This window comes from Cotesia glomerata, linkage group LG8, assembly GCF_020080835.1.
Source record: "Cotesia glomerata isolate CgM1 linkage group LG8, MPM_Cglom_v2.3, whole genome shotgun sequence".
Lineage (NCBI taxonomy): Eukaryota > Metazoa > Arthropoda > Insecta > Hymenoptera > Braconidae > Cotesia > Cotesia glomerata.
Genome location: NC_058165.1, coordinates 17,238,273 through 17,251,467, shown reverse-complemented (window position 1 = coordinate 17,251,467; position 13,195 = coordinate 17,238,273). Strand labels below are relative to the sequence as shown.

At 26.4% G+C, this 13,195-nt stretch overlaps 2 protein-coding genes across 3 annotated transcripts in view; both read right to left on the bottom strand.

Moving 5' to 3' along the window:
* Window positions 1-225: 225 nt before the first annotated feature.
* On the bottom strand, window positions 226-2,119 carry LOC123270648 (coiled-coil domain-containing protein 103). Its single transcript, XM_044736786.1, has 3 exons — window positions 1,845-2,119; window positions 1,569-1,780; window positions 226-531 (listed from the first exon to the last, which is right to left on the bottom strand). Exons 1-3 carry the CDS (start codon window positions 1,995-1,997, stop codon window positions 261-263), a joined length of 636 nt encoding a protein of 211 aa, XP_044592721.1. The 5' UTR covers window positions 1,998-2,119; the 3' UTR covers window positions 226-260.
* Window positions 2,120-2,277: 158 nt separating this feature from the next.
* The window catches only part of LOC123270785 (transient receptor potential cation channel subfamily V member 5), a 66,871-nt gene continuing 55,953 nt past the window's right edge, over window positions 2,278-13,195 (bottom strand). For both annotated transcript variants that reach the window (XM_044736936.1, XM_044736935.1), the window contains exons 10-13: window positions 9,083-9,264; window positions 6,289-6,405; window positions 2,647-2,772; window positions 2,278-2,540 (exon numbers count right to left, since the gene is read on the bottom strand). In XM_044736936.1, coding sequence (XP_044592871.1) covers window positions 2,427-2,540; window positions 2,647-2,772; window positions 6,289-6,405; window positions 9,083-9,264 — 539 coding nt within the window. In that variant the 3' untranslated portion in view covers window positions 2,278-2,426. The remainder of the gene's footprint in view (window positions 2,541-2,646; window positions 2,773-6,288; window positions 6,406-9,082; window positions 9,265-13,195) is intronic.

Here is a 13,195-nt window from a genome sequence, read left to right as displayed (position 1 = left end):
AAAAATATTTTTCTACTTATAATTTTTAATAATTCAAGAAATAAAAAATTGTCACGTCGGATAATTTTAGTATTAATTTTTTCAAGTTTATTAATTTTAAAAAGAAAATTAGAAATTTTTAAATATACTGAGAAGAAAATTTAATTATTTAAAGAAAATTTTTATACTGAAAAAAATAATTTTTTTATAAATATAACATTGAAATTCGAGCGAAAAAAAATTTCAGGTAAATTTTACAATTATTAATTTTGAAAAAAGTTTTAATCTTTAAAATTCACATGGAACTTATTAGCAAGTTTATCAACCGGACTTCCTTCAGAAATCAGTTGGCAAAACAATTTTTCGCAAATTAACTTATCACTTTCGCTCATAAAAGTTGCGGTCAGTTGAAATCTGCGACACTCGCTAATCTCTTGAAGAATATCTAAGATTTTTTCGGAATTTCCATCAAAATTTTCTAGACAAACGCTTAAAATTTCTCCCAAAACATCCGCGGGTAATTCTATCTTGAACATCTCTCTCAATTTGGCTCTGAAAATTAATTGTAAGAAATTATTAAAAGAAGAATTTGTTGATATTTTGTTGATAAGGTTTATAAATTGTTAATAAATTATTTTTTAGTATTATATAATTTAATAAATATTTATTAACAGTTACTAAATTTTTTGGTCCGTTTTAAAATATAAATTTATTAATCTAAAAAAAAAAAAAAAGTAAGATAGTTCAAAAAGTATCCACTAGGTGGCTACAGTTCTCACACTTAGAATTATAAAATCATGGTATTTAAATCCACTAAAAAATTTTAAAAGTTCTAGGCTTTGAATCCGAGACAAAGTTATTTTTTTCATACACATTGATAAATTCCTCAATTTTCAATAAGCTTTAATAACTGTTTTGATAAATATTTATTAACAATTCATAAATCACCCATGAAATACTATTTAAATTTATAATAGTTAAAAAAATTCTTCTATCAGTGTTTCAAAAAATAAATTTAATAATTTCAAATAAATTGGATTAAAAGGTTAGTTAAAAAAGTATCCGCTAGGTGGCTACAATTCTCGTAGTTAGAATTCTAAAATCTGAGTATTTAAGTTCGCTAAAATTTTTTATAGTCCAGCGTTCGAATCTCTGACAAGGTTATTTTTATTGTTACACTGAAGTATTAATTAATTCTTAATAAGTTATATTAATTGTTAGAAAATGATATTTTAATATAGAGAATTATTAAATAAAATTTATTAATTCTTCAGAAATAAATTTAATAATTTAAAATAGAAAAATAAAAAAATTTAGTTCAAAAAGTCTCCGCTAGGTGGCTACACTTCTCATAGTTAGAATTCTAAGATCTGAGTATTTAACGTCTTTGAAAAATTTTTTAAAATCAAAAAATTGAGTTTTTTTTTTTATACACACTGATAAAAAAATTCGTTGATATTTAATAAGCTTTAAAAACTGTCAAATGATTTTTTTAACATTAAATTATTTAATAAATATACTTTTAGTCCAAAAAATATCTAGTTATATTTAATAAATCGACAAATTGTTACTGAGATAAGCATCATTACCTGTTATCATGCAGGGCATTAAACTTATTGTTACCATGCTGCCCGAATTCCTCAAAAAATTTTCTCCCACTCTTAGATAATTTATCACAACCATCAAGCCTTTTTTCCTCAAAATTTCGAATCTCCAAATTTCCACTCTCTCGGTTCCAAGAAACTTTCGTTTTCTCCGCTTTGTCTTTCGGCTCTAGTGGTTTCAAATGCGCACCATTCACCTAAAGTTAATTAATAACATTAAATTTAAAACAAATTTAATAAAATAATTATAGGTCAACTCGCCATTTGCCGAAAGTGTTCATAAGTAGGCACTCGTTGCTCAACAGCTCTCAGTTTTGCGCTGTTTCGTAATTCATACAAAGTATCTTCTTTTAGAGCCTCTTCAAGTTCCTCCTCCAAGCCCTCGTAATCAATCGGCTTTTTTAAAATATTCATAAGTAATTTGCTAATTAAATTCCTTTTAAACTAAATTTTATTCACAAAATAATTCGTGATGTTTTATCGATTAATTTATTTATTTTTGTTGTTGTCATAGCAACGGGAATTCTGTAAAGTCTAATAATATTTAAATTTAAATAATTAAAAAATATTTGATTTATTAAAAATTTATTTACAATTTTTATTTCGGGTGAATTTTTATAAATTTAATTAATTTTAATAAAAAAAAAATATTTATAATTTTTTAAAACAAAATTAAGTATAAAATTTTTCACAGAATTTAAAAAACAGATCTGTTGATATTTTTTCAATAAATATCTTCATATAGACTTCGTGGAAAATTTCGCTTACAGTTCACCCCAAGATTGATCCAAACAGTTGTTATTTATTATTGAACAGCATAAATTTAGGTGTGAAAAAATAAATTCACGTTATACTCAGAGACTTGTCTTTTTTGTTCCGAGCCATCCGTTTTTTGTACAGTCTATCGTGGGTGCGTTTCATTTCCAATATTTCCTTCATTTCTTCTTTATCGTCTTCCTGGAAAATATAATTTTTATTTTACTCTTTTGGAAGATTTTATAAATAAAAATATAAGTTAAATAAAATTCTTGGGAATAAAAATTGATAAATAATAATATCTTACTGATTGATGTAAACGGAGTACAAGAGCACGTCTTCCATCAGACATTGGTTGAGAATAATCCATTAGCTTTTTCAACCTCTCAGCAGGACTTACACCTCGTTCAACGACCAAGACAATTCTTGCCCACTAAAATTGTTGTTTATATTTTTAGGGAAAATTTATTTTAATAAAGATTAAATAATTTTTACAATACAATTTAATATGATCGAAATTAAAAATTAAAAAAAATTTTTTTTTTCTTAATTTATTTAAGTAAATAAAATAAAAAAAAAAAAAGAAATAATATTAATAAAAATTAGCAACCTTGCAGTCACTATGTGACTGCCGGTACTAGTGAACTATAAATAAATAAAATTTTGCTTTATTAAATAATGACTCTTCTTAAATTGTATTGTACTTTCTTAGCTATTGGCGTTTTTAAAGATATAAGCTCATCCCGATTTTACACTCATCAAGAGCTTTTATTTGAGTACCCACATGTATTTTTGATATATTTTTCATATATTCATATATATAATATATATTTTGAAGATATAAGCTCATTCCGATGTTACACTCATCAAGAGCTTTAATTTGAGTACCCACATGCATCTTGATATATTTTTCATATATACTTACATAAAATATATATATAAATATATGAAAAATTGATGTGGGTACTCAAATGAAAGATCTTGATGAGTGTAACATCGGGATGAGCTTATATCTTTAAAAATGTCAATATTTCACAAGATACAAGGAAATTTCTTAATTATTGACATTTTAAAAGATATAAACTCATCCCGATGTTACACTCACGGGGACCTTTCATTTGAATACCCAAATGGCATTTTTCATATTTTTTATATATTTGATATTTGTGAAATATATAAAATTTATGAAAAATTGATGTGGGTACTCAAATGAAAGGTCTTGATGGGTGTAATGTCAGAGTGAGCTTATATCTTTAAAAATGTCAATAGTTCTCAACATACAAGGTCATTTCTTAATTATTGAGATTTTTTAAGATATAAGCTCATTTTGATGTTATGCTCACCGGGACTTTTCATTTGAATACCCAAATGGCATTTTTCATATTTTTTATATATTTGATATTTGTGAAATATATAAAATTTATGAAAAATTGATGTGGGTACTCAAATGAAAGGTCTTGATGGGTGTAATGTCAGAGTGAGCTTATATCTTTAAAAATGTCAATAGTTCTCAAGATACAAGGTCATTTCTTAATTATTGAGATTTTTTAAGATATAAGCTCATTTTGATGTTATGCTCATCGAGACCTTTCATTTGAATACCCACATGGCATTTTTTATATATTTGGTTTTGTAAAATATATAAAATATATGAAAAATTAATGTGGGTACTCAAATGAAAGATCTTGATGAGTGTAACATCGGGATGAGCTTATATCTTTAAAAATGTCCATATTTCACAAGATACAAAGAAATTTCTTAATTATTGACATTTTAAAAGATATAAACTCATCCCGATGTTACACTCACCGGAACTTTTCATTTGAATACCCAAATGGCATTTTTCATATATTTTATATATTTGATATTTGTGAAATATATAAAATTTATGAAAAATTGATGTGGGTACTCAAATGAAAGGTCTTGATGGGTGTAATGTCAGAGTGAGCTTATATCTTTAAAAATGTCAATAGTTCTCAACATACAAGGTCATTTCTTAATTATTGAGATTTTTTAAGATATAAGCTCATTTTGATGTTATGCTCACCGGGACTTTTCATTTGAATACCCAAATGGCATTTTTCATATTTTTTATATATTTGATATTTGTGAAATATATAAAATTTATGAAAAATTGATGCGGGTACTCAAATGAAAGGTCTTGATGGGTGTAATGTCAGAGTGAGCTTATATCTTTAAAAATGTCAATAGTTCTCAAGATACAAGGTCATTTCTTAATTATTGAGATTTTTTAAGATATAAGCTCATTTTGATGTTATGCTCATCGAGACCTTTCATTTGAATACCCACATGGCATTTTTTATATATTTGGTTTTGTAAAATATATAAAATATATGAAAAATTGATGTGGGTACTCAAATAAAAGGTCCTGATGCGTGTAACATCGGGATGAGTTTATATCTTTAAAAATGTCAATAGTTCGCAAGATACAAGGTCATTTTTTAATTATTGACATTTTTAAAGATATTAACTCATCCCGATGTTACACTCATCGAGGCCTTTCATTTGAATACCCACATGACATTTTTTATATATTTTATATATTTGGTATTTGTGAAATATATATATAATATATATAAATATATGAAAAATTTATGTGAGTACTCAAATGAAAGGTCTTGATGAGTGTAACATCGGGATGAGCTTATATCTTTGAAAATATGAATAATTCACAAGATACAAGGTCATTTCTTAATTATGTATCTAGAGATAGAGTATTTTCGAATGCAGCCTAAATAATTATCATAATAAATTGACTATCGGTGAGAATGATATGAAACCTTGAAAAGGCACAAATTCAAGTCAAGACCTTTACAATGACACTAAATTTTACTAAAAAAAACCGATTTTATCATATGACTATCCTAGAGACAAAATTTTTTTTATTCTCTTGATAATATAGATCATATCTATTTTTAACACAGTTAAATTTTATTCAAGTTATATATAAACTTGAAATTAAAATTCTGACTAAATGATAAAAGATAGCAAAAATTTGATAAGAATCTCTTAGATAGAAAATTTAATTTTCTACAAAAAAAGGTCTCTTATGATTTTTTTTTGTATTTCTCAAAAATACCCTAGAATTTTGATTTTAGTCTTTTCTAAATACTAATTCTAATAAAATTCTCTGAAAATTGAAATGATTATTAATACTATTAATATTAAAATTATAATAATAAAGTTAGCCGATATTTTTGATTTTTTAATTTTTTTATTTTACTTAATTTATTAAATTATAAATAAAAAATATTTTTTAAAAAATTGCACTTATAGTTTGTAAAGTTTTTAACAAATGAAAAAAATTTTTTTTCATTTTTTTGTAATATTTTTTTAATAGAAAAAAAACATAAAAATTTTTAGATATCGGCTAACTTTATTTTCATTAATATAAATTGTTATTATAATTAATACTTTTAATAAATTTTTAATTCATTAAATTGTTTATCAATATTAATCTATTTGAATACACACAAAAAATGTTTATGATAAAATTTAAATTACAAAATTGAATATCAATCAATAATTATTATGTCTACTGAAAAAAAGACAATGAAATGAAAGTATCAACTTATTGAGTCATAAAACTAATCAATACACTCAAACAATAAATCCTCAAGATACAAGTCCAGACAAACATCCAATTGTCCATAATAAAAAATCTATAATAATAAAAGTTTGTCAAACATAAAAGTATGCCAGCATGTGAGTTGTTTTTTAAAATCCGTCCTACATTACATTACATTACCAAGGAGTTTACGTAAACCGAGTTCTACTTTCTCAAAAGTAAAACAATATTAATATAAGTAATCAGAGCTAAAAACTAAAAAGCTTTTTTTATATTTATAGCTTGAACTTGGAGGATTTAAATAAGAAGTTATTTATAAGTGTATTATATTTGAAAGGTTTGTTTTTTTATGTAAATTACCTGTCGCTGCCACTCGTTGCGCGTCTCGGCTATTTTCTGATACGTGTTACCCATCATAGCGATTAACATATTTACCAGCAAAATCGCTACTATCGCCATGTAGACTACAAACAGGCACTGAAAATTAAATATCAATCAATTTAATACGCATTATTATTATTACTATTTTTAACAAGATTAAAATTAAACTTAAAATTAATATTCCGGATAAATAATAAGAGCTAGACAAAAATTGATAAAAACCTTTTTTGTAGAGAATTAATTTCCTACAAAAAATTTTTCTTATGATTCTTTTGTATCTCCAATTATAAGCTCAGAATTTCGACTTTAAACTTATCTCTAAACATGGTTTAATCAAATTGTAAAAAATCCAATTTTCAGTTGGAATTCTGGTTAAATAATTACACGGAAAAATGTAAACTGTAAAATTCACTTGGATTCAGGTTAATTTTTATAGTTTCAAACAGTACAGCGGACATCGGGGTGGCACAAATGTAAATAATACAGAACTTAATGTAGAAAGTATAAAAGTCACAGTTTATAATTTAATATCGAAAATGTGATTAATAGCTGTCACTAAAGTAAATAACGACTCTCTTATCTTAAAAAATTACAGTTTCAAACTGTAAAAATTTCCGTTTCAATATATAGTCTATACTATGAGGAGAAAGGGAAGGTCTCACATTCGGAGAATTTAACATTTGAAACAGTAAAAATTCTATTCTTAAAATATATATTTTACCAGTCCAAGCAAATCAATAATTATAGTTTGATTTTTAGCGTTGCGTTTAAAATTTACCATTTTACTTTGTAAATATTGACGTTGCTTGTACAGAAATTTAGTAACTGTAGTTAATATTTTTTACATATCATGCGATCATTTTTTAAGTACGAAATGATAAATATTAAAGTCTAAATTCTTAATTATTATACTTTAACATTTTCGACTTTCACATAGCGAATATTACTGTTTGAAATAGTATTTTCTTCCATGTAAATAATAAATTGTAGCATTTAAATGATAAATATTACAAAGTGATTGTTAAAATCATGATTTTACTGTTTGAAATGGTAATTTTTTCCAGTTGATCATTACTTTTTATAAATCGACTATTATTTATTACAGTTTACTTTTTTCCGTGTAGAGATTGCGAAAAGTTGATGGGAAGCTTTCTTGTAGAGAATTTAATTTTCTAGAAAAAATTTTTCTAATAATTTTTTCGTATTTTTAATAGGTAATCCAGAAATTTGACTTAAAATTTTTCTAAACACGATTTATCAAATTATACACAGAAAAAAAATTTTCTTGACTGGAGAACAAAATTCTTGGCTCAAGAAAATTTTCGAGTGCCTGAAGGAAGACTGAAGTTGTGTTGGCCGAAATAAAAATTTTTCTTGAAATTCTATTCTTGGTGGAAGAAATTTTTCTTAATTCAAATGATCATAAATACACTGATAGAAGGATTTGTTTATAGTTAACAATATTTGTTAATATTTAACAAATCATTTATTAGAGACCACTTTTTAGTCCTTAATAAATATTTCTTAGTATTTAAAAAGATTTATTAATATTTAATAAATGAATATCAGATTTATTAAATACAAACAAATCATTTTAAATACTAAGAAATATTTGTTTAATACTAAAAAGTGGTCTCTAATAAATGATTTGTTAACTATTGAAAAATATTTTTTGGTACAAATAAATCCTTCTATCAGTGTACTTGATACAATAAATTGTTATATTTGATCAAGATTATTAGATACTTTAGGGAAGCAGCGCCACCACTTCAGCTGAGAAAAAAATTTTCTCACCTTGAGAATAGTATATTACACACCTAGGGAAGTAAATAAGAAAGCCTCAGATCACATGTTTGTTGACCTCGGCTTCGCCTCGGCCAACAATTACATGTGATCTGAGACATTTCTTACTTTACTCCCCTAGGTGTGTAATATACTATTTTGCCCTCCGGGCGGAAAGTGACAACTTTCGTCCCGCTGCGCTAAACTAAGTTGCCGCTTTCCGCCTTCGTCGGACAAAAAAATAGTATACACTCCACGGGAAGTAAATAAGAAAGTCTCAGATCACATGTTTGTTGACCTCGGCTTCGCCTCGGCCAACAATTACATGTGATCTGAGACATTTCTTACTTTACTTCCCTAGGTGTGTAATATACTATTCTTGAATATTTGATACCCATTTTATATTATTTTAGCGTGCAATTATACATATTGAATGAAAAAAAATGATGAAATATTATTTGGTCTCCCCATTTGACATGTTAATCAATAAAAATATTAATGAAAATTTACTTCTATCTTTATATTTAATTTTTTGGAGCAAGAGACTAAATTTTCTTAAAACAAGAAGATTTTCTTGACTTAAATAAATTTTCTTGGATCAAGATACGTATTTCTTGCAAGAGAATTAATTTTCTTGGAATAAGTGAAATTTTTTGTCAAAAAAAATTTCTTTTTCGCTCAAGAAAATAATTAGATAGAAAAATATTTTCTTGGCTCAAGTCAACCTTTTTTTCTGTGTATGAAAAATCGAATTTTAAGTTGAAATTGTGATTAAATGATAAGAGATAGCGAAAAATTGATAAGAATATTTTTTTTATAGGAAATAAAAATTTCTACAAAAAAGGTTTCCTATGATTTTTTTGTATCGTTAAAAGAAAGCTTTTAAATGAAATTTTAAACTTTTCTAAACATTTGGTCTAATAAAATTATCTGATTACGATCAAAAATCGAATTTTAAGTCATTATTATTGTTATTATTATTATTTAATACCTTAGCTTCCATTTCGTAAGCAGTGCGCTCAAATGTACTGTAGTAATCGCCGAAATTTGATAAACTTATTAAAAACATAGCCATGACGCTTTCCATTGGCGAGGGCATTGGGTTACTCACAGTGTCATCGATACCCTCGGGTGTTTGTGGATCGTCGAATGATAAGTATATTATGTAGTATGCTGGAATTGATAAAGAGTTATTATTATTTATTAATTGTTATCAATAGTGGTATTACGTTTTTTGCCAGATAATACTTGCATTGAATGAACTCATAAAGTTTATATTTATATTATAATAGTCAGATTAGTTAATCGTGTGTAACTTTTTTTTCCGGGTTAATAAAACTTCAAATTTTAACAAATTGAAGCAGTTAAAATTAAAATCTATTTATAATTACTCCCAAAAGTTGTCATAATAAATAAAATATTTTAGAAAAGAATATGAAATCTTTAAAATTCTGATCAAAACTTTTCTGATGGAACCAATTTAAACAATAAAAATCCTTTTTTTAAATAAAAATATCCCCGTCACAATATAGTTTGGGTGCTTTTTGAGTAAATTTCGCTTGAATAAATTCAATTGTTTTTGCATCCTCTACAAGGTTTTTAGACCAAAGAGTTGATTATTTTATTATTTTTTTAGAAATTTAGAATTTTCAAATTTATATCTTTGCGTTTAAAGATTAACAGAAAATAACATACGATAGGCTTTAAAACTCTTGATAAATTTATTTATCATGATTATTATTATATACCAATCTGATTGTTTTTGCACCCCCTACAAGGTTTTCAGGCCAAACAATTGATTAGATTATTATTATTTTAGAAATTTAGAATTTTCATTGTTACACATGCCCGTGTGTCAAGATTAAGTATACTTACTCTTATTTTTATTTTATTTTTATTTTTATCAGTTCAATGAACCCTACAGCAAAGCCATTAATCGGGTTCCATGTTACATACAATTTAATACAAAGTGTTTAATTTAAAATTATTATTATGATAAGTCACTATATAATTAAATATCAAAAGTAAATATTTTGCTCCAGTTTATACAATGTTTGACATACAAAGTTTTGAAAAACATTCAGAACTACTTATTTTATAAACATCCAAACTGTTATCTATCTTGTAAAAAGTATTGAAGGCACTTATTAATCGGTATATGGGGGCAGATGTAGCAAAGTTGGTGCCAGCGAGTGGAAGCTGGAAGGGAGTACTATCCCTCCAGGTCGGGGCTCTAAAAGTAATAGTGATAGAGTCTGCCAGACGTTCACAATCCATCTTCCCCTGAATCAGCCGCGTCAAGAAGATGGCGCATGCACAGAGTCTACGATCTTTTAATGTAATCATATGGAATCTACTACAAAGCTCTTTCCTATCCATGCCTGGTTTAGGATAAACACGATCCATTTTCCAGGACATGAACTTGAGAAATTTATGTTGGACTTTATCAATTTTGTTACTGTATATCTCATAGATTGGAGACCATACAACTGCGGCATATTCAAGACGCGACCTAACCAGGGAAAAATAAATAGATTTAATAGCTTTAACAGTTACTAGGTTGCGACTTGATCTGGTTACAAAGCCTAACATTTTCCATGACGCTGTAACAACCTTGCTAATGTGCGGCTGAAAATTCAATTTATTATCAAATACAACACCCAGGTCACATTGGATAGACACCCTAGTGACCCGAGTGTTGTCAATTTACGCACTGATAGAAGGATTTGTTTATAGTTAAAAATATTTGTTAATATTTAACAAATCATTTATTAGAGACCACTTTTTAGTCCTTAACAAATATTTCTTAGTATTTAAAAAGATTTATTAATATTTAATAAATGAATATCTGATTTATTAAATACAAACAAATCATTTTAAATACTAAGAAATATTTGTTTGATACTAAAAAATGGTCTCTAATAAATGATTTGTTAACTATTAACAAATATTTTTTTAATACAAATAAATCCTTCTATCAGTGCGTCTAAGTGTTTCTTTTAATCTTAGATCAGCCTTAATACTATGACTATACCAAGGTGAAAATTGCCTTTTACTTGCACTAATTTTCTTTTTGACTAGTACAGATGACTTAAAGATAGAGTTTAATACATTGTATAAAGAATTACAGTTTGTGTTTGGGTTGCTCGCTTATAAGAGTAAGTCAGATTAGGCTTTAGAAATTTCGATAAATTTTTTTCCAATGATTATTATATCGCGTTTCAGATGCCATAAGGGCGTATACCGGCAAAAAATACCCGTGAAAAGCCATAAGGGCATATAAAAATTTTTTTTCGGGAATCGACGTATTTTCATCCGAAATTTGCAGAAATGCAAAAAAAAATTTTATACGCCCTTATGGAATCTAAGGCGATATTTCTAATTTCTGATTGCATTACTGGGAAACTTCTCTGTTATAGGCATTCCAAGGTGGATTGTCCCTGACTTGTACTTAAATTCAAGTTACTAAAACTTTCTGATACCAAATTAAACTATAGAAACCCATATGGCAATTAGCCTTGGCATAATAAATAAATAAATAAACCCATTTTATAATAAATGGGGTATTCCGTGCCAAATCGACCACTTTTGAACCCGACCCCTTCAGATTTAGCTGAAACTTTTCTATTCTTTTCTACCCTTTGAAAGACATTTTTCAGAATTTTTTAAAATTTGTTTATCCAACCCAAAAAAAGTTATGAATTTTTCAAAAAAATGGCTTTTTTATTTTCAAATAGCCATAACTTTTTTAGACATTGACCTTTGGGTACCTTTATTTTTAATTTTTGTTTTTAAATGAACTTTTCGAAAAAATACACGAAAAAAATTAAATATGATCAATTCTATGAAATAATCGGTTTTTTTTTAGCAAAATCGTTATTTTTTCAAAGTTCGTCACTTTTTTTTTTTTACTTTTTTTTTCTTAAAAAAAACTTCAATCAATTTGACAACTATTTCGCTCATCCCGGACAGGGCCGATTTTTAAAATATTTTTTTTATTTAATTGAAAAAAAATTTTTTTTTTATTTTAGAAAATTTGACAATTTTTTTTTCAATTAAATGAAAAAAATAATGGATTAATATTTGACATATCTATTGACATTGATGTGTACAAAACAATAAAAATAAATAAATCTCATCTAGTTTGAAATTAAAATCTATTTATAAGAACTCCGAAAAGTTATAATAATAAATGAACTATCTTAAAAAAGCATATGAAATCTTTAAAAGTCAAATTCATGTCGAACTTTTCAATTTTACTAAATTTAACTAGAAAACCCATTTTATCATATAAATAAAATTTATTTTTGTATAAACTTAATAGATAAAGTTTTTCGCGCTCGTGTTCTAAAACACACTCACTGCTCGTTGCGCCAACCTCTTCACAGCCAACAATCCTACTCACAAAATTACACAATTAAATAACATTGTTTTCAAATTATCCAGCTTACTAAAAAAGATTAGATCCATCTTAATTACACCATCAATAAAAAGATCTACCGATAGTAATATATCCATCATTAATCTCTTTTAATGACAGTGAAAGCTAACTTCTATTGTTACGTATCATTATCACCTATCAACATCATAATTAGCCAGTACATTGACGACACAATTAAATCCCAGCGATAAATCATCGAATAAAGATTGGAATTAGCGAACTAAGTTAACAATAATAAACATCTTGCACAATTTAACCGAAAGATAAGATCATCTGCATTCCTTTTTCCTCGTAATTCGCATTGACCTTGGCACAGTAGAAGAAAGGCGACACCGTATTACATTCTGCAATCGAATATTATAAATCATATCATTAAACATTATTGTCTGCACAAATGTAATAAGCAATGAGCAATGAGCAGTAAGCGTGTCAATGTTAATTAATAATCATCGAGACCTAGATCATAATTGTCAGCGTTTAGCTAATGTCATATAATAACTATGACTGACCAATGATCAATAATCGTAATCATGGTGACGGGATCCGAGATCCGAAGCATGGCACGGAAAAAAGAGAATAATTTATTAAAATTACTATTCTAATTCTAGTTATTTTATACACTAATAAAAAATTGACCCAAGAGAAAAAATAACGAAAGAAAAT